This window comes from Hylobates moloch, unplaced genomic scaffold, assembly GCF_009828535.3.
Source record: "Hylobates moloch isolate HMO894 unplaced genomic scaffold, HMol_V3 SCAFFOLD_3, whole genome shotgun sequence".
NCBI lineage: Eukaryota > Metazoa > Chordata > Mammalia > Primates > Hylobatidae > Hylobates > Hylobates moloch.
In genome coordinates this window covers 21,115,788-21,141,302 of record NW_026652278.1, presented here as the reverse complement: position 1 = coordinate 21,141,302, position 25,515 = coordinate 21,115,788, and the positions used below count along the sequence as shown (strand labels likewise).

The following is a 25,515-nucleotide window of genomic DNA, read 5'->3' as shown; positions in this document are numbered from 1 at the left end:
TTGGGAGCCCAGGGCAGGCAGATCACCTGAGGTCAGGAGTCTGAGACCAGCCTGGCCAACATAGCGAAAGCCTGTCTCTACTAAAAATACAAAAGTTAGCCAGGCATGGTGGCACATACCTGCAGTCCCAGCTACTCAGGAGGCTGAGGCATGAGAATCACTTGAAGCCGGGAGGCAGAGATTGCAGTGAGCCGAGATCATGCCACTGCACTCCAGCCTGTGCAACAGAGAGAGACCCTGACCCCAAAAAATGTTTTAATTTTTTTTTAAGAATGCATAGCTGAAGGTTCAAATTAAGAGTAGACACCTGACTCCTAGCCTGGGGCTCTTTCTACCAACTCAAGCTACCTCTAACATGGGCATGTCTTCCTAAATTCATGTACTAAAAGATGATACAATTATCTAGTGTAAAGGAAGCTACTGTTGAGAAAGTTGTTGGAGAGGCATGCCTAATTTAAGTCATAACCTACTCTACAGGTGGTGAGTAATTTTTATTCCACAGTCCAGTCCAAATTGATTAGCCTAACCCTTGGAATGCAGATTTGAAAAAGACTCTGAAACCATGTCAAAACTCCCTGGAAATAAGGGCATTAATTGATTAGTGACATCTGAGATAGACAAAGAAGGCAGTAGAATTATTAATATCTGATCCATTTTTGTGGGATTTATGAAATAAAGGGAGAATTTCTCACTCCACTGTAACCAGCATGTAGTACAGTGCTTTGTGTATGGTAAGCACTGAGTGAGCATATGAGGAAGGAAGAAAGGAAAAAAGGAAGAAAGGAAGGAAGGAAGGGAGCAAGGAAGGGAGGGAGGGAGGAAGGGAATGAGTCACATAGAACCAATCACAGCCATATAGATTTAATTTTTTGTTGTTGTTTTTTAGAAACAGGGTCTCATTCTGTCACCCAGGCTGGAGTGCAGTGGCACAATCATAGCTCACTGCAGCCTTGACCTCCAGGGCTCAAGCAATTCTCAGCCCCCTAAGAAACTCAAACTATAGGCTCACACCACCACACCTGGCTAAATTTTTACTTTAATTTTTATAGATACAGAATCTCACCATGTTGCCCAGGCTGGTCTTGAACTCCTGGCCTCAAGGGATCCTCCTGCCTTAGCCTCCTAAAGCAGTGGTATTACATGCATGAGCCACCATGCCTGGCAGCTCTATAATCCTAATGGTTAACTGAGTGAGAGCAAATATGTGTTGCACATCTAACTCACCCTCTGGGACTGGCCTCTCGTAAAGTTTTCTTGATGGAAGAGAAACTGCATCTTTTCTCCAGAGATTCATCCCAACACGCCCTCACCATGGCCACGATCTTCTCATCGCCCTTCTCCTCAGGCACGGAGGGTCGCAGTGGGACAGCTGCTGCGGGGTCTTTGATTCGGTTGATGATTTCTGAAATTCATGTTGGGTTTAGATAGCCAAACATCAGAGCTTTGTGCCACTTACTACACTTCATTTTCAATAGTAATTGTGCTCTTATATTTGTAAACTGAGTTTTTAAATAAATAGAACAGATTAGAATTCCAAAGTAATCTGGATATTTTAATAGGAATACTCTGAGAATCTGCCTGGAAAATGAACAATTCTAATGAAAAACATATAAACAAACACCCTCCTAATTAATTTGTTTTCAAATCAAGATTTTTTAAAATAGAACTTTGCTTGAGGAGAGGCATATCTCTACATGATTTCAGGAATGTATAGGCATTTCGTGTTGGAAACCTCCAAAGAGCGCTTCATGCAATTTTGTTAAATTTTCTGTAATATGTTGCAAAAATGCTATTTTAACACATAATGTTACCATTATGTCCTGCCTCTCTGTCCAATTTTGTAAACCTAATTTTTCCCACTTCTTCATTGGCTCCTACTGACATTTATTAAACATTCTGCTTAACCAGATGTTGTCAAGAAAATAATATTTTGAGAACAATGTATACATGTTTTAGAATAAAAATATTGTGCGTGCAACAACATGGATAAGTCTTACATGCATTATTACTAAGAGAAACCAGTCAGAAAAGGCTGTGTACTGTATGATTCTATTTACATGGCACCCCAGAAGCAACAACACGCCAGCAGTGGCCATATCTAGCGTCATTTCTTTCTTTCTTTTCCCTCCCTCCCTTCTTTTTTTTTTTTTTTTTTGAGATAGACTCTGGCCCTATTGCCCAGGCTGGAGTGCAGTGGCGTGTTCTCCGCTCACTGCAACCTCCACCTCCCGGGTTTAAGCGATTCTCCTGCCTAAGGTTCCCCAGTAGCTGGGACTACAGGCATGCGCCACCACGCCCAGCTAATTTTTGTACATTTAATAGAGACGGGGTTTCACCATGTTGGTCAGGATGGTCTCAATCTCTTGACCTCGTTATCTGCTTACTTTCTAATACCTTTCTCCAACAAAAGAAGTCATGGCTTCTTGGAGAATTGACTGCATCTAGCACTGGCACAGGAGATAACGCAAAATGAGACTTTCTTGTTTTCCCAGAAATTAAGGAAATATACATTCTAGAAAAGATAAAATTTTAGAGACAGAAAACAGATCAGTGTTTTCCAAGAGTTTGGGGAGCAGAGAGCGTTGACTAGGTGAAGTGCAGGGGATAAATTTAGGATGAGGAAACTTTTCTGTAGGATACTATAGTGGTGGATAGATGACACTATGTATTTGTCAAAACCCATAGAGCTTTATAGCACAAAAGTAAGCCATAAGGAAAGCAAACTTTAAAAAATACCAATTGGGAAATTAGGCAACCCCAAGACAGAATGCAAACAGTGATAAAGGAATCTAACAGTGTTACAAATATATGGCATAACCTTACTGAATGGGATGAGTGAGAAAGAATGCTGACCTACATCGTTTGTGAAATGACTAGAAACTTTAAGACTAAAGACAAAAGGAACTATTCATAATCATCATACTCTAGTTGGTAAAACTGTTTCTCATGGGGATGCAGATTAACAAGTCTAAAATCACTGAACACACACACAGGGATTGAACAAAGTACATGGATGGTGGATGGTGGGAGCCAGGATCTCAATGTTGGAATTTACAGAAAAGTAATGGGGAAGACTGCAATGAACCATGATGGTGATGAGTTAGATTTGGAGACGTCAATGGGAACTCATGTTTAGCTTAATGTAGATGCAGACATATGTGTATGGGTGCATGTGTAGTTATAGAGATATGTATACATACGGGTTAGTACACACACGCATTTCCTTACTCTGTCCACTGAGAGGGCCCATAAGCAACAACACTCCAGTAGCAATGAGCATATCTAGTGTCAGCTCTAACTTTCTAATACCTTTCTCCAACAAAAGCAGCCAGGGCTTATTGGAGAGAGTTGGTTGCTTCTAGCAGTGGCGCAGGGATATGCAAAATGAGACTTTCTTGTCTTACCAGAAAGTAAGGAAATACGCAGAAACAAGACAAAACACCACAGCGATGGCTACACATCAAAGAGACACAGAAGCCACCTGAAACTGAATGGCCAAAACTGGAACAATTTAAGCCACAAAATAAATAAAGTGATATTCAGTTATAACTGAAAGTATAAAATAAATATCCATGAGTCCATACTGACATAAGTACTTGAAGAAATAAATGAACGGGCAGAGTATACAAATATCCCACGGAGAAGAATTCCAAGTATTCCCTCCTCAAAGAGGTGGAACCTAACTCCCCACCCTTTTTTTTTCTTTTTCTTTTTTTTTTTTTTGAGACAGGGTCTCTGTTGCCCAGGCTGGAGTGCAGTGGCAGGATCTTTACTCCACCTCCCACGCTCAAGCAATCCTCGCACCTCAGCTTCCAGAGTAGCTGGGACGCTACCACGTCTAGGTAATTATTGTATTTTTGTAAAGACTGGCTCTCCCTGTGTTCCCAGGTTGGTCTCAAACTCCTGGGCTCAAGTGATCCGCCCTCCTCGGCCTCCCACAATGTGGGGATTACAGGCGTGAGCCACCGCGCCCAGCCTAACTCCTCACTCATAAGTGTGGGTTTCACATAGAGATTTCTCTCCCTAGACTAAGTACGGAAGGGAGAAATCAGAGTAACTTTATGGTGGAGAAATTGACAAACACTTCCTCAGCCAAGTGATCAAGGTCAACATCAACAGCAATAATCAATGAAAAGGACAACTTACTTGTGCAGTCATCCTTCAAAACACATACACGTAAAACCATGAGAAAAGAAAAACAAATCAGACAAATTCCACATGAAAGAACTTCTACAAAGTATCTGACCGGTACTCCTCAAAAGTGTCAAGGTCATTGAAAATAAAGTCTGAGAAATTTTCCCAGAGTAGCTTAAGGAGACACGACAACCAAATATAACGCGGCACCCTGGATGGGGTTCAGAGACAGAAAAAGGACATTAGGTAAGAACTAGGAAATCTGAATAATATATGGCTGTTAGTTTAATGTAATAAAAAAATACAGGTTACAAAACTGTGCATAAAATGTCATCTTGTTTAAGTGTACATGTTTAATGCCTAAAAGTATTCTGAAAGTATGTGCATTAAAAAGCACTCTAGGAGCTGGGCACGGTGGCTCATGCCTGTAATCCCAGTACTTTAGGAGCCCAAGGTGGGCGGATCACTTGAGGTCAAGAGTTCGAGACCAGCCTGGCCAACATGGCGAAACCCTGTCTCTACTAAAAATACACAAATTAGCCAGGCATGGTGGTGGATGCCTATAGTCCTAGTTACTCAGGAGGCCAAGGCAGAATTGCTTGAACCCAGGAGGTAGAGGCTGCAGTGAGCCGAGATCACGCCATCACACTCTAGCCTGGGTGACAGAGAGATTCCATCTAAAAAATAAACGTACTCTGGAAAATTGTGTTTTACTTCCCAAATGAAGTACAATTTGAGGCATGAGACAGCAATGGCTTCAAAAGCAGTGACTGAATTACTATGGCATCTTCTGCTTTCTGTGTTTAGCTCTAAGAAATGCATGAAAGAATCAGAAAAATGATACAGGACTTCGAGAGCAAATTCGGACCCATGGGTCTGCACTTCAGAGAACATGTGTGAATTACCTAGTAACTTCTAACCAGCAGTTTCCATCCCATAATCTTTAACCGTCTACTAGACATGTTAGCACTGTTGCTCATTTGGCAACATGCATCAGAATCACTGGGGAGCTTGCTGGAACACAGATTTCTGGACCAATTCCTCCAGTTTCCAATGAAGCAGGTCAGGAGTGGGGCCTGAAAATGTGCATTTCTGACACGTTTCCAGCTGATGCTGATGCTGCTGGTCCAAGCACCACAAGGACCAAGGCCAGTGCTTGTCAAGCTGTGGCTTTATCAGCATCACCCAGGAGGGTAATGGAAATGCACATTCTCAGGCCTCACCCCAGACCTACTGAGTCAGAAACCCCAAGAGTGGAACCCAACAATGTTGTGTTTTAACTGCCTCCCGGTGATTCTGATGCCCATCAAAGTTTGAGAACCATGGGTCTTGCGTGCCCAGAGAATCAATAGCTACTCAGTTCCCAGTACAAGCTTTGTTTGTAGGAAAGTGTCAGAAGTTAATTGAAGAATTGTTTGCCCATAAATTAGGTATACACTGTACTCTTCCCGGTTGCAGTCCTGTGGATACATAGTCCCATGTAGCCAGCTCTCAGTTAATTTTGTGAGCTCAACAATGAAGGGGAAATACACTGATTGTCCACAGTATCTTTCCTTACAGATCTCAACTGGCAAAACCTAGGCAGTAATGGGGCTGAGGGACTGTGGGTGGGCTCCTACCTGCGCTGTCTGGGAATATTTGTGTGTGTGCTTGATGCCAAAGTCAGATGCACTTGGATTTCAAGTTACCCTTTTTGGATTAATCTCACCTCTGCTTCATTTAGCCAGAAATTAGAAACTGGAATCTGGTCTAAAAGCAATTGCATATCCTCACAATGGGCTCCTGACTCAGAAAGTCTCCCGGTAATAGATAATGATCTAAAGCTGAGGCTTGAGATAGGACACTGAGGATAGGCTAGCTAACGGTAGGCAAAGCAAGAAAAAAAAAAATCAAAAGAGAAAGTGGGCTGAGTTTACTTAGAAACTCACACTTAGGTGCGTGCACACACACACTGGTATCCTCTCTCCAAGCAGCCTGAGCTGCTACATATTACAATCACCCCGGGAGCTTTGAAACCCTGACACTGAGGCAGCACCCCGCACCAATGATATCAGAATCTCGGGCTGAGATTCAGGCATCAGCCATTAAGAGACAACCCAGCAGAAAAAAAAAAAAAAAGCCCGAAAATATCCTTTGTAAGTGGACAATTGAACAGCATTTATCATGGATTTTGAATATGTTAAAATATATTTATTTCCTCAATTTCATGGCTAGAAATCCAGCCTGAAGAAACATTCACCATGCGTGCAAAGATACAGAGCTGCTCATTGCAGCAATTTCCAAAATGTCTATCAAGGTACCATTTATGGCATATTCTCACAGAGAAAAATTCTGTAGCCCTTAAGAATGAATGGGGCAAATCTGTACATAGGAATATGAGGTGAGAGGTGTCCGGGCAGAGGGAACAGTACACAAAAAGGGTCTGGGGTAGAAATGTGTCTAGGGTGGTAGAAACATTTCTACAACCCCAAAGTAAACCCCTTGCTCATGAAGCAGTTTCTCCCTATTCTCCCGACCCCCAGCCCCTGGTAACCACCAACAACCTGCATTCTGTCTCTATGGATTTGTCTATATTGGAGACGCAAGAAGGTGGCCAGTGTGACTGAAAGGAGTGAGCCATAAGAGATGACAGTAGCAAGGTGCAGTGGGCTGAATCGTGGTTCCTAAAGGGAAATGTCCAAATCCTAATCCCCAGAACCTACAAATGTTTCCTTACTGGGGAAAGGGGATATAAACCAAATATGCAAATAGAATTAAGGATCTCAGGTTGAGGAGGTCATCTTGGATTATAGGGGTGGGCCCCAAATCCAATGACAAATGTCCTCATAAGTGGCACAGCCAGGATAAGTACACAGAGGAGGAGGCAATGTGAAGACAGAGACAGAGGTTGAGGCCATGTGGCCACAAACCCAGGAATGCTGGGGCAGCCACCAGCAGCTGAAGAGGCAGAGAATGGAACCTTCCCCTAGAGCTTCTGGAGAGAACAGAGCCTTGACAACACCTTGACTTTAGACATCTGGCCTCTAGAACTGCCAGAGAATAAACATCGGTGTTTCAAGCCACCAAGCTTGTGGTCACTGTTATGGCCCCCCAGGAAACTAATCCAGAAGGCCGCAGAGGTTACACGGTTTCGAGGCCTGCGGTGGTGTACAGGCCATGAGGAGGACTCAGTTTTCACTCCCCAGATGGGAAGCCAGGGGAGGCTTCTGATAGAGAAATGACATAATCTGTCTCATTTTCTAATAGGATCCCTCTGGCTGCTGTAACAAAATAAGTTATATAATTTGGGGTCCCTTGATTTTTTTGGTAACCAAAATGCAATTCATTTTCTAATTTTAAAAAAAGAATATGAATTTTATTTTTCTTTAATTTTTTTCTGAGTCTACTTGCTGGGAAAGAGCAAGAATTTTTCAATAAAAATAATGGAATAAATTATATATTAATAAAACAATTAATTTAAAAAACCAGCATTTCAAAGCTAGCCCACACGACCAAAACCTCCCAAGCAGGCTGTCCTGCTTTACCATCCGGTGCCTCATGGAGGTTATCAAACGGCCCGTGGTGCCAATGGTAGATCAGCTCCCTCATCAGAATGGCAAAGCTGTAAACATCTCCTTGCGGGGTACCCTACCAGGGCACCTCCAGGAGCCGCAGCAGCTCTGGGGCAGTCCAGTAGAGCTCTGCAAAGCAATGGGATGTCTGCATGGAGTGAGGGTGCTGCCAGGCAAAACAGGAAAAGCCACCTCTTCATCCTTGGGGGCACAGGAGAAAAGAAGGCATCCAGCCAGCCCTGAGCCATCAGCCCCAGTGGTGTCTGATTTGAAGAGCAAATAGGGGTCCGTGTGTGTGAATATAGAGAAAATTAGCAGGAAGGATGTGCGCTAACATGTTAACGGTGGTTTACTCAAGACTAAAATTACAGCTGGTTTTCATGTTCATGTTCCTTCTCTGTATTGCCTTTATTTTTTAAAAAAACTGTGGTATGATTCATAGAACATAAAATTAACCATTTTAGGCCAGGCGCAGTTCACGCCTGTAATCCCAGCACTTTGGGAGGCCGAGGTGGGAGGATAAATTGAAGTCAGGAGTTCCAGACCAGCCTGGCCAACATGGTGAAACTCCTCTATTAAAAATACAAAAATTGCTGGGCATGGTGGCTCACGTCTATAATCCCAGTACTATGGGTGGCCAAGGCAGGTGGATCGCCTGAGGTCAGGAGTTCAAGCCTAGCCTGACCAACATGGAGAAACTCCGTCTCTCCGAAAAATACAAAATTAGCCAGGCGTGGTGGTGCATGCCAGTAATCCCAGCACCTGGGGAGGTTGAGGCAGAAGAATCACTTGAACCCAGGAGGCAGAGTTTGTGGTGAGCCAAGATCACGCCATTGAACTCTAGCCTGGGCAACAAGAGCGAAACTCTGTCTCAAATAAATAAATAACAAAAATAAATAAAAATACAAAAATTAGCCGGGCATGGTGGAACACATCTATAATCCCAGCTACTCGGGGGGCTGAGGCAGGAGAATCACTAGAACCCAAAAGGCAGAGGTTGCAATGAGTCAAGGTTGCACTACTGCCCTCCACCCTGGGTAACAGATCCAGATTCCATCTCAAAAAAAAAAAAAAAAAAAAAATTAACCATGTTAAATGAACAATTCAGTGGCATTTAGCACATTCACCATGTTGTGCAGCCATCACCTCTGTCTAGCTCCGAAACATTCCCATCACTCCAAAGTAAACTCCTTACTCATGAAGCAGTTTCTCCCTGTTATCCCGACCCCCAACCCTGGTAACCACCACCAACCTGCATTCTGTCTCTATAGATTTATTGGTCTATTCTAGATATTTTACACACCTCCTTTTTTTGCAGTGAAGTCTATAGGCTTATGTCATTATAGGTCATAGTCATTAAAAGAAAAGATATACATTACAGGATGCGGAAAGGGAACAAGGACAGCTGCTAGCAGGTCTTGGCCGGGCACGGTGGCTCACGCCTGTAATCCCAGCACTTTGGGAGGCCAAGGAGAGCAAATCACTTGAAGTCGGGAATTCAAGACTGGCCTGGCCAACACGACGAAACCCCGTCTCTATTAAAATTACAGAAATTAGTCAGGCGTGGTGGTGCGTGCCTGTAATCCCCAGCTACATCGGGGAGGCTGAGGCATGAGAATCGCTTGAACCCAGGAGGTGGAGGTTGCAATAAGCCAAGAGTACACCACTGCACTCCAGCCTGGGCAACAGAGTGAGACTCTGTCTCAACATTAATTAATTAATTAATAATAAAAACAAAATCTCTCTCCCTGTCCCTTTTTTTTTTTTTTTTTTTTTTTTGACAGGGTCTCTAAAGGCTGGAGTGCAGTGGCGCAATCATAGCTCACTGCAGCCTTGTCCTCCCAGGCTCAAGTGATCCTCCTACCTCAGCCTCACGTGTCACCACACCAGCTAATTTTTCTTTTTTAAGTATAGATGGTGTGGCGGGGGGGGCATCTCACTATGTTGCCCAGGCTGGTCTCAAACTCCTGGACTGAAGCAATCCTCCCACCTTAGCCTCCAAAGTGCTGGGATTTCAGGCATAAGCCACCATTCCCATCCCCTCTGTCTTTCTGTAAGACATCATCCTATCATATGTTATAGAAACCTCCCAAATTGACACAAAAAAAGCTGCTGGTGACATGCTGTTCCAGCAAAAAGGGGATCAGGGCTGAGAACATCAGTCTCAGGGGAGCCCAGGATACATGCAGAGGTAAGAATCCAAGGCATTCAATTAACTGCACAGGTAGGAAGAGTCATCAAACCCCACTTGGCACATACGGAAGGGAAAAGTGGACTTGAAGCAGTGGTTTTGTCTTCAGATGCACAGCAGAATTACTTGGGAGCATTTAAAAAACAATTCAGATGCAAAGACCCCATCTTCAGATATTCTGATTCAGTTGATAGTTGGTTGGGGGTAGAGGGACCAGGCACCTAGAAGAGAGAGAACTATGGAACTCAATTATCTCTAAAATATCTGGCAGATCTTATGTTCTAAGCTGAGAACATAGGATGAATGTGGGAAGGAACAAAGAGAACTAAAGAGAGGGGCAATGGTTGCTCCAGGTGGCCCAACTGAGCTAGGATGAGAACCAGTCTCCAAACCCAGACATCACCCCACGAACTCATGCCACCTGCAGAGACTTTTTTTTTTTCTCGTTCTCCTCTGTTGAACAGAACAGCCACATATCATCAGCTCCAGAGGAAGGCCCACCTGTGAATACCTGTGCAGATGAGCATCAGGAAGCAAAGATGGAGCCAGGAACCTCTGACTATGCTGCCAATAGCTAATGGGTGCAAGATCTACCAAAGGTTACCTGAGTGGTCGGTCACTGTCTCATCATATGTTCTGTATTTTCGGCCATGCTTGAGTTCCCACAGCCCGAATTGCGACAGCTTCAACTGCAGCTGACCATCCACCAGGCAGCTGGAAGGTTTCAGGTTGCCGTGGGAGCCCAGGGGGCTCCTGTGGTGGAACAGCATGCCCTGCAAGGGTGAAAATGAGCAAATGAGGCAGACCAGGTGCTGATAACACTGCTGGAAGGAACTGAGGCAGAGAGACAGATGGACAGAAACACAGACAGAGAGGCCTGGGGCAGGGGATGCGGCCATCTCTGTGTTCATTTGTTCAGGAGCCACCAGCATAGCCCCTTGTCTCTGGAGTCAACTGGGGCTGGGACACCCAAAATGGAGAAAACTATTTCCAGCTCTTTAGTGTGAAGCCAAGGCCAGGCCAGCTTAAAATAAATATATCCTAGTGATCAAGCTAGGATGAGTAAATTTGGAGTGTTAAATCGCTCTCAAGAAGTCAGGACCAGAGCTGGGATATAAACCCAGTTGGGTTAGAAGCCCAGCTTCTTCTAAACCACTAGATTTTCCTGTTTCCTGTGCCCTGGGTGATGGGAGATAAAAACGGGGAGGAGGAAAGAGGGAGGAAGGAGGGTCAAAGCACATATTCCCCCTGCACAATGACACAATCCCAATGTGTAATTACACAATGACACAACCTAACAGAGAAGGGGCAGTGAAGTCACGTGTGGGAGGGGCTATGAGGAGGTCCCAGAGAGGAATGGGGTGGGGGGAACATCCTGAACAGAGGAGTGAACCCAGGGACAGGGTCTTGGGCCTCTTGGGCACCAGTGATATAAGAGTTAGAGAAAGAGGCTGGGCACGATGACTCAAGCCTGGAATCTGAGCAGTTTGGGAGGCCGAGGCGGGTGGATCACAAGGTCAAGAGTTCAAGACCAGCCTGACCAATATGGAAACCCCATCTCTACTAAAAATACAAAAATTAGCCAGGCATGGTATCCGCGCCTGTAATCCTAGCTACTCGAGAGGCTGAGGCAGGAGAATCACTTGAACTCGAGAGGCAGAGTTTGCAGTGAGCCAAGATTGTGCCACTGCACTCCAGCCTGGGTGACAAAGCGAGACTCCATCTCAAAAAAAAAAAGAAAAAGTTAATAAAGAAATTATTTAGACACTTAGTGAGTGTACGGGAGTCCTCGGTAAGGTTTTCCTTTAAATGAAAAGCAGCCCCTATCAGGCCTCTGAGCCAAAGCTCAGCCATTGTAACCCCTGTGACCTGCACATGTATGTCCACATGGCCTGCAGGAGCCAAGAAGTCTGCAGTAGCTGGAACACCACAAAGAAGTGAAACAGCCAGTTCCTGCCTTAACTAATTAACCCACCTTACGACATTCTACCATTATGACTTGTTCCTACCCTGCCCCAACTGATCAATCGACCCTGTGACATTCTTCTTCTGGACAATGAGTCTTATGATCTCCCCACCATACACCTTGTGACTCCCTCCCCCGCTAACAACAGATAACCACCTCTAACTGTAACTTTCCACTGCCTACCCCAGTCCTACGAAGCTGCCCCTCTCCTGTCTCCCTTCACTGACTCTCTTTTTGGACTCAGCCCACTTGCATCCAAGTGAATAAACAGCCTTGTTGCTCACACAAAGCCTGTTTAGGTGGTCTTCTATACGGACACGCGTGACAGCCCCCAAATCATTTTCTTTTCTAACAAAGAGCAGCCTGTAAAATCAAGCTGCAGACATAGAAAGGCAGGCTAGAAGCTTGCATGGGTGAATACCTGCAGTTGTGCTAATAGGAAAGGGGCTACCTAGGGACTAGGCATGTTCAGATAGGGGCTCCATCGTCCCTTTTCTTTGTAAACCACGCGTACAGTAAGGAGCAGGCAACATGGCGCCAGGCGGGCAAAGACTCCATTTGCATAATAGAAGATTAAGGTGGGGAAGCCAGCTTCATCACTGGCTATGTAAACGTCACACCTGGTCCAACCAATCTTTGGGCCCTACGTTAATCGGACACTGCCTCCTCAAGCCAGTCTATAAAAATCTGGTGCACTTCGCTGTGGGCCCCTTCTCTCTCATAGGAGAAGGAGCTATTCTCCTTTCTCTTTCTTTTGCCTATTAAAACTGTGCTCCTAAACCCACTTCTTGGGTGTCCGAGTACTTGATTTCCTTGGCGTGATACCACGAACCTCGGGTATTTACCCTAGACAACAACCAGCTTCACCAGCACAGGGGTGCACCTCTTCCTCCAGCAGTGCTGACAGGCCAAGTCACTATCCCACCTGAGCCAGAGCCCTGAGGCCAATATTGCATTAGACATATGGGATAAGGGCCAGGCACGGTGGCTCATGCCTGTAATCCCAGCACTCTGGGAGGCCGAGGTGGGCGGATCAAGAGGTCAGGAGTTCAAGACCAGCATGACCAACATGGTGAAACCCTGTCTCTACTAAAAATACAAAAATTAGCCTGGCATGGTGGCGTGCACCTGTAATCCCAGCTACTCAGGAGGCTGAGGCAGGAGAATTGCTTGAACCCAGGAGGTGGAGGTTACAGTGAGCTGAGATCGTGCCACTGCACTCCAGCCTGGGCTACAGAGTGAAACTCTGTCTCAAAAAAAAAAAAAAAAAATTGGGATAGGGGCTGGGCGCAGTGGCTCATGCCTATAATCCCAGCATTCTGGGAGGCCAAGGCAGGTGGATCACTCAAGGTCAGGAGTTCAAGACCAGCCTGGCCAACATGGTGAAACCCTGTCTCTACTAAAAATATAAAAATTAGCTGGACGTGGTGGTGGGTGCCTGTAATTCCAGCTACTCTGGAGGCTGAGGCACGAGAATCGCTTGAACCCGGAAGGCAGAGGTTGCAGTGAGCCTAGATCCCGCCACTGCACTCCAGCCTGGGCAATAAAGTGAGGCTCCGTCTCAAAAAATAAATAACAACAACAAAAAAGAAATATGAGATAATACAGAAAACATCCAGGAGAATGGATACATGCCCCCACCCCTGCCCCAGTCACTCTCCACCCCCTACCCCATGTTCCTTTATCAAAGTGCCTTATTTGTTTTTAGATGGTAACGTTGAATCACACTTTGAAATTGCTGCCCACTCAACTGGACCTGGAGGGGCCTGGCTGGGGCTGCCTCTGGGACTTCCCCAGGGAGGCTCCAATAGGCTAAGGTCCAAGCTTGAAATCAGGTGAGACCTGTGTCTGATCCAGAGCTCTCTGATTCCAGCAGGAGACCTCTCCATTCAACAGGACTGTCTCTGATACACACAAGGTTTTTTCCGCTTTCCTCCTGCCTTTGCTAGTGCCAGGCCTACCCCAAGTATGAGATATTTTAAAGTCAATGATTTTACATTCTAGGGTTTTAGCAGAGCTCCTTCCATTAGGGTGAAAATGACATGCTGAGGGGCACTTGGAATCCTGGGTGTGCATTCCTCTCCAAGAGATGGCATGCATGTCTTTATTTTCTATCTTGATAGAACTGTATGATTTTTATGTATATTATCGGAGAGCAAATAGGGCTATGAAAGGATTTATTATTTACATGCCAGATTTTATGCACTTTTGGCAGCTCTGAGATAGGAATAACACAGGGTGGCTGCAGGAGAACAGAAAATTCCAGGCAGTTACACATGACTAGCAAAAAGGAACTGAAATAGCTGCATAAGCCATTATTTTCAGGGCTGATAAGACCCTGAAAAGAACAGGGTGTGGGCCAAGCTGGCTAAGACCAACTGGATCCAACATGGTGCTGGATTTGACCTAAGTTTCACCTGGGACCTTATTATAAGCTCATTAACGTACTAGGTCACACACCCACCAGTGCCACAGCAGTTCCAGGAATAGCCATATTTGATGTAAAAATGGGTAGCACCACAGTTCCCAGAAATCTCCACCTTTTTCCAGGAATCCTCATGAATGTTCTACACCTTGGCTGAAGAAACTCATGAAGGTAGAAGCCCCAAATTCCATTGCGTGACTCTCTCTCGAGTCTGCCCACACTCCCCTTTCCTGAGTGTGTACTTTTCACTTTGCAGTAAATCTCCATACTTTCACTATTTTCTGATTTATCCTTGAATTCCTTCTCACAATAGTGTTAAGAGCTTGCACACTGGCTGGGGTCGAGGTCCCACCAGCATTTGGGGACCTCCCCTAGCCCACCAGTATCAGTTCAATCATCTGTCTGTTAGCTACATTTCTTGCCCTACTGGAAATTCCTGGGTGGCAGACAGCGCTCCTACCTCTGGGCCCCATATCTGTACTCTCTGGTACTTAACAGGGAGGAAGCATCGCATGGAAGAGCAAACACAGCCTTTGGAGACAGACTGGCTACAAATCCCAATCTGCGTCTTACCAGCTGGGCAGGTGACTTCACCTCACTAAGCCTCACTTTTTCCCTCTTGGAAATGGAGATCATGTTACTCCAATATTACTACTATTGGAGTTAAAAATGAATTAATAATGGAGTTAATTGTTAATTATTGAGATCACTGTCCAATAGAAACATAATACAAGCCACATGTGTATTTTTACATTTTTAGCAGCCATGTTATAAACCAAACAGGTGAAATGTATTTTTTAATGTTTTATTTAACCCAATGTATTGAAAAATCTTATTTCAGCAAGTAATCAACATAAATATATTAGCAAGATATTTTATATTTTTTTTTGCTAAGTCTACAAAATCCAGTATAAGCTTTATAGCACATCTCAAATTGAACTAGCTACAATTGCAGTGCTCATTAGCCACATGTGGCTGGTGGCTATCATATTTGGACAGTGCAGACTTGCCCCATACGAGTGTTGGGGAAATTAAAACAAGAACATGTACTTCTTTTAGTGCCAATAATAGAATTATCTATGATCGTGATAATACTACTGCTACTCCTAACAATCAACATTTACTGGACGCCTGTTACAAGGAAGGCAGGGCACTAAGCATTTTGCATACATTAGTCCTCACACAACCCTATGAGTCAGGTACTGATGTTATCTTTACACACAGAAAAACTGAGGCCCAGGTTTGTTAAGGTCACCTGGCGAATAAGTGGCAGTCAGGGTTCAAACTTCAACGACAACTTCTATGCTGAACTGTCCTTCATCCTCTTAATCCATCAAGACTTCTCTTACTTAGACATGAAGGCCTATTTGTAACTCAAGAAGAGTATTATACTCTCCAAACTCTTTCCCAGGCTTGCCCAACTGGGTTGAACTTTTTGGGGACAGGACAATGAGGCTCATTCATCTGTGCCTCCTACGCCCAGAATTGGGTCTGATCCAAATTAGGTGCTTGATCAATATATGTTTGTTGCCTTGAAATGTCTATGGCATCTCAGAGTCTCTCTGATACCTGATATAGAAGAGGTGCTGATCAAATAGACATAGAGAGACTTGTTTCCAAAGTAAAATCGCCCCCACGGAGCTTGGCCCAATGCCCAGACCCATGGCAAGGTTCTAAGAGTACAGTACATTTTCTGTTACTGGCAGTCCCCTTTCAAAGAACATTGGCAGAGTAATTAACCTCAAAGGGCCTACCTGTGCCTTGATCTAGCCTATTGTGTCATCAGTAGTGGCCCTACATGATCCCAGAATGTGCACACTCCATTTCAGAAGGTAATGATTCTTCCAAAGCAAAATGCCAAGCTGTCCTCTGTTTTCCTGGCACAGAGTAGAGGGTAGACTCAGTGAGCTAGAGTAGGTGATGACCACCAGGGAGCTCTTCCCCTTCAAAGTGCCATGCCCACCCGCCATAGCGTTTTTCCAGAGAAACCTTTGGGTTAATGCTTCTTGAAATCTGATGCCTACACTAAAAAGGTCAAATCTGTTAGTCATTGACGGCTTGGTGAGAACTTACTTACTAGCTTACTCTTCACTTCCAATATAAATGATGTTGGCTGTTTTGATGGGGGCAGGAGGCAGATAATTGGAGTCCAGAATACTTCTCTGTGCTCGGTGGGAAGAGAAGGGATAAGTGGGTGAAGGGAAGGAGAGAAGATCCCAGGGTAAGAAAAGATGCCATGTCACATCCTCCCAGTTTACAACCACTGCCACTTAAAGAATTTTATATGTACATCTCCAGACTATTTTTTCCCCTAGATTTTAAGCCATTCAGAGCTGGAAACAAGTCCTTTCTTCCTACAAAAGTGACCAGAGTAGGATAGACTCTTAACAGATGCTCAATAAAATTTTGATGAAATAATAACAGTGGTGGTCCAGGGTTGCCCATGAAGACCCAATCACAGTGACGCTTCTGTTTATCGACCTTGCTTTATAACACTCTGCTGGCTTCCTGCTAAAGCCTAGGAAATCAAAGTCTCATAGATATATAGGACTCAGCTCCCTAGAAACAAAAAGCAATAAAATCCTTGTTGAAGGAAAGCCCTTAGACTTCAATTGGGCCAGCCTCATTCATTCTACCTACGTGGAGGTTAAGGTCTGGAGAGGGGAAGTGGCCTGGCAAAATCACTCAATAAGTCAGTGGCCCATTAATCCAGGAGGGCACAGCTTGTGTTTCATCCTTTTTGCCCTCTCAACACCCAGGTGAGTCTTCCCCACAGGAGTCTGTTGGTTGATTGATGGTTGGACTATTGACTAGCAGTGGACCACCATCCTTCACCGTGCTGCCCATGACTGAGAGGTTTCCTCACTGTACTGACTCCCAGGTCACTGGCTTTGTCCCTTCTGGTGGTAAAAGTATAGGCAGCAAGCTTAAGAAAGAACAGCTGGATTTAGCGCAGGTGGGAGAGAGCAGCCACAGGAGGCTGGTCCATACTGACATGGCTCGCCCCACAGCGAATCTCCTCCCTCTCCTGCCCTCTCCATCCCTCATCACCAGCTGCATACCTAGGGCATGGCCCTTCAAGACAGTGTCACCTTGGGCTTTGGATCCAGCTGCCACTTCTCAGCATTTCCATTGCATTCCTGGCAACAGGCAGGAATTGGTCTCTCTCCAACTCCCTCTGAATTACCCCTCCCCAGCCCCTAACTGGCTTCTAGTTGTGAGACTGACTTCTCCCTGTGGTAAAACACAAAAGCAAGCTCTAGTGCTTCCTACTGAGAGGCAGTATAGTACAGTGGTTAAGGGTATAGGACTTGAAAATGCCTGGGTTTGAATCCTAACTCCACTATTTCATAGCTATGAGACTTCAGGAAGGTCATAGGAACTTTCTGTGCTTTGTGTTTTTTTAATCTGTAAAATAAAAGTAACAATAGATCTACCTTATATTTTTGTGAGAATTCAATAAATTAATATATACAAAGTACTGGAAAGTGCCTGGCCCAAAGTAGGCACTCTATATATTTTAGTGTTACTATTATTCCCTTCTTTGCAGCCACCATAGTCCCCTGTGCCAAAGCAAAGATTCTATCTCCTCAGATCAGCATCTCTGGTCCACCTCTTAGGTCAGCAGCTTTGTGGTTAATGTGGCATCCCCATTTCCTAGGGAAAGAAATCAGGGGCTGAAGAGCAGGGAAGAATATCAGGAATCACCTCCTCCAGTCCAATTTATGATCTAGTGATGAGACACTCTTTGAGATAGAAAGTTCTACCCTACAATGTAAATACTCTGCTCTTTTCTAATTGGGTAAACTTAGCATCCATTCCAACTTTAGCATAATATACTTTCCTCTCTATATATTTATCTGCAATCAGAGTAGAAGAAAAGAAAAAATCAGATAGAAGTGATAAATTTTAGAGCTGGAATCACTCTGAAGAGGAGATCTGAAGAGGTCCAACATTTTCAAGAAAAATTACAGTTTAATTCAAGACAGAGCAACTCAAAAACACTATCATATTCATTCTTTGGTGAGTTTGTGTTATACTTACGTTTACTACGTCATATGCAAATGAGAGTTTGAATATCCAATCCATTTCATGATCCGAGTTTCTCAAAACTCCTGAAAAACACAGTTATTCAAAAGATTCCTAGTGACTCAACCTGAAGCACAGTGAGCTTTAACGATTGAGCAGATTTGACTCTAATATAGCTTATTTTTTGGCCAGAACTAACGCAATGTGGGGCAGAAAACATTAAACCTAACAACTGGAACTCTTCCCAGGAGATACCATAACCTGACTCGATATTGAGAATGCATGCAGTCTCGAGTTTTGCAAACACTTCCTTGTTCCTGACAGAAAGCTGTCGTCACATACCGTAATAGGATGGGTCCAGGAACACAGTTCAAGAGTAGCCATAACATCTTAAGAGAAGAAACCAAGCTCAGTTTTCCCCCAGAACAAAAGAAGCAGACATTTGGCTAATTTGATTCCCAGAAGGTAGCCTGACAAGATAATTCAGGTCTTGCAATTAGAACAGAGAGGAACTGGCCTTGGATGAATAGCAGAAGGCACTGAGAAACTTCTTTATTATCTATCACTAATCAAACCTAAGGAGCATTTTACTGTTTTGCTTACCTTAAGACTTCCTTTTTTGCAATACTGGGTGACAATGCAGGTGTTAGGTGGTTCGGTGCAAATACCAAAGAAGGGAACAATGTTCTCGTGCCTTAATTCACCCATCTGGAAATAACTGTGGTTACAGTAACTCATGTATAGAGTGTGTCTCTATGTCCAGGACCATGCTATGTGCTTTGCGTATTTTCAGTCAATTCTTATAAGACCTTGTTAGATAAGAACTGTTACAGATCCCATTTTACAAATGAGGGAACTGCCACTGAAAGGTAAGGTAAAGTAACGCCTATAAGTGGCAGAGCTGGGAGGTAAACCCAGGAAGTCTGTCTCTAGCAAATAAATCAGAGGAATGATCAAAGTCTAACCTCAGCCATGGGGATTAACTCAACCACATCACAGTAAATGGACTCAGCCCTGCTTCCATGCTTATGGCTGTCAATGCCAGTGTGGGGCCCACAACAGATCACAGAGAAGGAGCAGGAAGTCAGGCCCATGAAACTGACTCCCTCCAAGTACCAGGTTCAAGGCTGGTAGGTAGGCAAGCAGCCATCACAGACACAGAGGATGAAGGGCCAGAATCAAGGCCGGGAAAAAACAGAGGTAGGAGTGATCCCAGGCTTCAGGTGCCTGGGAGAGGCTAAGGGTCTGAGATTCAAAGCCTGGGCTGTCGAGGGGAGGGAAAGATAGGTCACGTTAAGGGAAGCAGCCTCCCATCTCTGCTCCTTTGGGACCAGGGAGCTGGCAGAGGAGGGGCAGAGAGCACCACTGCTTTGTCTCTCCACTGACCCTGGGCAGGGGGCCTCACCAGCTGTATGTCCTGTAGCACAGTCAGCTTCCTAACCCAGGCTTCTGCTTGGTCACCAACGTAGCAGATGGCCACATGGTTTCCCCAGAATCAAAGAAAAAGTGGAATGTTCTTAACTCAGAATGAACCAGAAAAAGCTCCACTTAGGGCTAGGGAGGGGAACAAGAAGACTGGAAAGAAATGCACCTAGGAGCCAATCATCAAGCTCCTCACTGCCCAAATCAACCCCTTCGGTGGCCCTGTGCATGGCCAGGCACTGAGCTAGCTGCTTAACACGTAAGATCTCCTTTAACTGGCATCACAGCCCTGTGAGGTAGGTATGATTGGCCCATTTCCAGATGGGATTGTTGAGGTTACATAACTTGCCCAAGTTGCAAATTTGTAGGTAGTACAGCGAGAACTTGAAAGTCTGACTCCAAGACTATACACTTTCTATTATATAATAATGTCCCATTATCATTCAGAGGACGCAGTGAGTTACGGTGATCAGCACAGGTTTGGAGTCAGTTGCCTGATTCTAAGCCCAGTGCTACTACTTACTGCCTTAACAACTTTGAGTTGTTCTTAACTTCTCCAAGCCTTTATTTTCTCATCTGTAAAATGGGATTAAAAATAACACCAAGCCTAAAATAAGTTTTTTAAAAAAAAACACCAATCTCATAAGGTTTTCTGAGCATTAAATCAGTTAAAATACCACTGGTAACTCAAGGCCTGGCATATACCAAATTTTCAGTAAATGGCATATTTTATTTGTATTGCCTATGGAGTCTGCTTTTAGAGAGTCACTTAATCAGTCACCACAAAAACATATCATAATGTGGTAAGAGCTGGATAGAAGAAGGCATAGAATCTGGACCCAAGAGAGGGTAAGCCACAAGAGAAGGTAAATATCAACCCAAGATCTTTCACGTTTCATATGGGGGCAATGGCAAAGGACTCAGGCCTGTGATGGGAGGGCCACGGAGGAAGGAATGCCTGTGGGATGAAGAAAAGGATTCTTAGAAGGGGTGATGCTTAAGCTGAACCTTGAAGGATAAGAAGATTCCACATAGGTTGGGTGGAAGGGGAGTGGCATTGTCAGAAGGTGAAACGTACGTGGCAAAATAGGCAAGACCAATTGGATGAGCACAGAATTTAAGCCAGGGGAAAAAAAGATTAGAAAAATAGATAGGGACTAGGGAGTCAAGAGGCTTAAGTCCTTTATTAAAGAGGTTTGATACTATCATGCAGGCAACAGAGGTGGGGAATCCAGTGATGGTGCTTCACAGAGAGGAGAGGAGACATATTTTTGGAAGATCAATCAAACAGCGATATGCTATGTGTTGTACTTCCTTCTTTATGTGGCCGGGTGACCACCACGTAGAGTTTTGTATGGATGGTGGTCCCTAAGGTATTTGGTAATATCCCAGGAGGTTTTTATAGTTTGAGAACTCAAGTAAGCGAACATTTAAAAAATCAAGTTTCATTGCATAGGGGATAATTTGGCTCTAGTCTTTTCTAACCCCAATTTAGAGCAATGAACAATTCTTCCCTTGCTCGGAGCTTTCTGTCCTTACTCTCTGGGACCCCCATTTTAAACAATAAATACAATTTCGTACATACTCTTACCCCAAGGGGACTTGAATTTTGGAAGGATTGCTAAGTGCAGACAGCGATCATGGTCTGGCTGTGGGAGGGAAGGTGAGAGAGGACAAGTGGAAATTATGTTCTAAGCTACAGCAGCAGTCACTGTCTACACCGCAGAAGCACCAGGCCCCACGACTGATTGATCCACGCCAAAGTAGCAAGGATGGAATAATCCACACTCTAGGACTGCACTGTCCTTTAAGGGAGCCACCAGTCACATAAGGCTATTTAAATTTAAATTAATTAAAATTAAATAAAATTTAAAATTCAGTTGCCCAGGCACCCTAATGTTCAGTAGTCACAGGAAGCTAGTGGCCACCATATTGGACAGTGCAGATCTGCGACATTTCCATCATCACAGAAGATTATTTTGGACGAAGCTAAGTCTAATCTAGAAGCCAGCTTGAGAATCACCTAGAAGTTTTTTTTTTTTTTTTGTCATACAGAATCTTGCTCTTTCGCCCAGGCTGGAGTGTAGTGGCGCAATCTTGGCTCACTGCAAGCTCCGCCTCCTGGGTTCACACCATTCTCCTGCCTCAGCCTCCCGAGTAGCTGGGACTACAGGCGCCTGCCACCAAGCCTGGCTAATTTTTTGTATTTTTAGTAGAGATGCGGTTTCACCGTGTTAGCCAGGATGGTCTCCATCTCCTGACCTTGTGATCCGCCCGCCTTGGCCTCCCAAAGTTCTGGGATTACAGGCGTGAGCCACCATGCCCAGCCGGGAGAGTCTTTAAAATGCAGAATCTCAAGTGCCACATCAGACCTACTGACCCAGAATCTGCATTTTAATAAGAGTCCCAGGTGATCCGTCTGCACATTAAGGTTTGGGAAGCACTAGTCTGGAGTCACAAGACCACCTTGGCTTTAGCTTGGAGAATGTTCTTCTATTCAGAATGCCCCGCCTGGCAGCAACAATGCAGAGAGCAAAACAGAGATACACTAAGATCTACAGGCAGCCACCTGGCCTCAGAAATACCTGATAAAGCCCTACTGGGGCATAGAAGAGCTCTTCCCCCTGCTGGCTCTTGACAAAAGAGCTGAGGTCCACAGAAATCATCACACTAGATGAGTTACTGTTGATGCTTCTTGACACAGGTGTGCCTCTCTGGGATGGCTGTAAAACAGGAAGTGATTTGGTCACTCTCAGTAGCAAGGCCAAGTACAAAAAGGAATGCATTTTATAGATGAGGAAGCTAAGTGCCAAGGTCAGACAGTTAATAAAGAGAGTCAGGATTTGAACTCTGATCTTTCTGACCTGCTACATGCATCACTCTAGGACAGCATCATCCCATCATCCATGCCCTCTATGGCATCTGTACCATCATGGAGGTGTAGGTTAAGAGGGAAGGCTCTGAGGTCAGACTGCCCAGACTCAAGTTCTGGCTGTGGCACTTAATTAGATGTGTGGCCTGGGGTTAGAGCCATTTTCTTAAAGAACATGTAACCAGGTTGTCTCTGTTTAACACCCTCAGTGCCTCCCAACACCTAGAAAACACCTTCAAAGCATAGGAATCTTGTTTTCAAGGAGAATCTTATCTGGAACCCTAATGTAGAAATGAGGTAGATCGAAGCAGAGCTGCTTTGGTGGAAGAGGGAAGAGTAAGTCTCTGAATCCCCGGGGATGTTTGGAGATGAGTTACTAATGAATCGCAGTCACCTGCTCTTAGCATGTTGAAGCCTCCCTGACTTGGTACCAGCCAAGCTTCCCAGCCTTGATCATCCCACATCTCGTTATATCCTGTATGACTTCACTCTTTTTCACCACTTGCAAACTCACTCTTTTTAAATGTTACCTCCTCTCCAAAGCCTTCCAGATGCTGAGACCTTCAGTCCCTCCATCTGCAAGGCTTCCGTCTCACCGTGGAAACACCTCTCTGACACTTGCCTCCCTCTGGAGGCATCTCATTTGTGGGATATCCCCATACCTTGTATGATGCTTGGCCTGTAGTTAATGGTCAAGTCCTTGTCAAGCAAATGAACATTATTGTATTAGTCATCAATTGATTAAAGGAGTGAATGTGGTTTTGAAAATAACTAAATTCAGCTGGGCGCGATGGCTCATGCCTATAATCCCAGCACTTTGGGAGGCTGAGGCGGGTGGATCACCTGAGGTCAGGAGTTCGAGACCAGCCTGAGCAATATGGTGAAACCCCATCTCTACTAAAAAAAAATACAAAAACTTAGCTGGGCATGGTGGCAGGCACCTGTAATACCAGCTACTCGGGAGGCTGAGGCAGGAGAATCCCTTGAACTCGGGAGGCAGAGATTGAAGTGAGCCGAGATCGTGCCATTGCACTCCAGCCTGGGCAACAAGAGCGAAACTCCATCTCAAAAAAATTACAAAACAAAAAATAAAATAACGAAATCCTCCCCAGGAGACAGCTTTAATATCTGAACAGCATCTACAGTTCTCACCCACAGAGTAACAGAGCAAAGGGAACTTTAGAGACTGTCAATCATTTGTAAGTATTTAGAAACTGAGTCTTGGGGAGGTAAAATGACATTCTCAGATTCAGCAAGCAAGTGGGAGGCCTAGAACCAGAACTCAGGCCTGCAGACTCTTCATGACCTGCTCACTTAATAAATTAGCCTCTTGCTCTTATAAGCTCCTAGATGAGGTCCCTTCCACACATCTCCAGCAGTGACCAGGAAAGGGGACGTCTGGGTCACAAATGGTCTCACCTCGTTCTGGGGAAGAATGGTGATATCATCAAAATTGATTTGCCACCAGATGTCTTTGTTTTGCCTCTGCATCCTTAAAATCAGACCTATGATGGCAGCTCCCAAGACAGGAATGAGGATCATCATTGTGAGAAGCACAGCAGTCACGCCTGGAGGGTAGAGGCATATTACCCAGGCCTTGCCCAAGAGCAGTAGCAAGTACATCCCTGCCCAGCTGGGCCCGGCCAAGCAGGCTCCTCAAAGGCTGTCCTCTGGAAGGTCTGGGGTAGAACACACAAAGTCTACTCTGACTTGTCTCTTCCAGGAATTCTTCCCTGACTACCACCCTAGTTCCCACTGGAACTGCATTCACCTTCCCCTTTGTATAGAAAGTTCCACTGCAGAGAAATGATAATGATGACTTCTAACTCCACCAGCAGTGTTTACAAAACATTTACTGTGTGTTCTCCTTAGGGCGGTTCTCTAGGCATGATCCATCTAATTCCAAGGCTGGGCTTCTAACCACTGGGGCACACTCCCCTGCCCAGACTCTTGCAACCTCCCTAGAGGTGAACTTCCTGAGACTTAAATCTCAGGAGTCAGTTTCCCTTAGAGCAGTGATTCTCCACAGGGGAAGAAGGTGATGTTGCCTCCTAGGGGATATTTGGCCATGTCTGGAGACATTTCTCATTGTTCCAACTAGAAGGCTGCTACAGGCATCTGTGGGTAGAGGCCAGGGATGCTGCTAAACATCTTACGATATACAGGGATGCGTGACTTGAAATGCCAGCCTCACCATACACAAAAATTATCTGGCCCAAAATGTCAATAGTGCTGCCTGCCATACAGAGACCCTACTATAGAAAGTCTTTCCCTGCTACCTTCACCAAACAGCCATACTTACCCGTAAAAGCAGGCTCAGTTTCACAGAGCTCATTATAAAATTCACAGCCAGGTCTGTCTTCAGGAAGGGAGCCATGGGGCCAGGTCATATTGGAGAAATTCCCTGTGGGTCTAAAAAAAAAATAAAGGTCAGTGTCAGCTCAATTTATTCTATTTGACTCTCTACCTCATGTACAGCAGAGACAACGGAAAAATGCATGTTATTTGCAAAACTCGGGCCTTGGTCTCTCAATTCAAACTTCTGTCCAGTTTGCCCAACTCTCCTAGGCTCTTCAAATCCAGCCTTCAGGTAATCTCATTCAAGGAAGGCAGTATCTTTTTGCTATTGAAATAGCTTCCTCAATCTTTTGACTTAAACCATGTCTCTTTTGGTTTAAAAGATGACATGCCAGGTCAATGTTGCTGGGACTTTCACCTGTGTTTGACGTAGACAAATCTTGTTATATGGCAGCTTGACATTTCACAGAACAAAACATCTCCTCCTACGTGGAGTGTGCCTGTTCTGACAATACTAAAGACCTGGTTTGCCATGGTTACTTTGTTTTCTGGCCCATTTTGGTCCATTAAAATTCCGTAAGAGAAGGGGAGAAAAAAGCCTCAAGTTGGCTGGGTGTGGTAGCTCAC

The 25,515-nt window shown here is 44.8% G+C and overlaps 1 protein-coding gene across 1 annotated transcript in view; it reads right to left on the bottom strand.

Moving 5' to 3' along the window:
- The window catches only part of LOC116480544 (guanylate cyclase 2G-like), a 46,585-nt gene that overhangs the window by 8,444 nt on the left and 12,626 nt on the right, over positions 1 to 25,515 (bottom strand). The window contains 9 exon segments of the mRNA XM_032172636.1: positions 1,225 to 1,402; positions 7,659 to 7,814; positions 10,481 to 10,649; positions 18,312 to 18,379; positions 18,896 to 19,004; positions 19,702 to 19,812; positions 22,304 to 22,441; positions 24,010 to 24,158; positions 24,881 to 25,002. Coding sequence (XP_032028527.1) covers positions 1,225 to 1,402; positions 7,659 to 7,814; positions 10,481 to 10,649; positions 18,312 to 18,379; positions 18,896 to 19,004; positions 19,702 to 19,812; positions 22,304 to 22,441; positions 24,010 to 24,158; positions 24,881 to 25,002 — 1,200 coding nt within the window.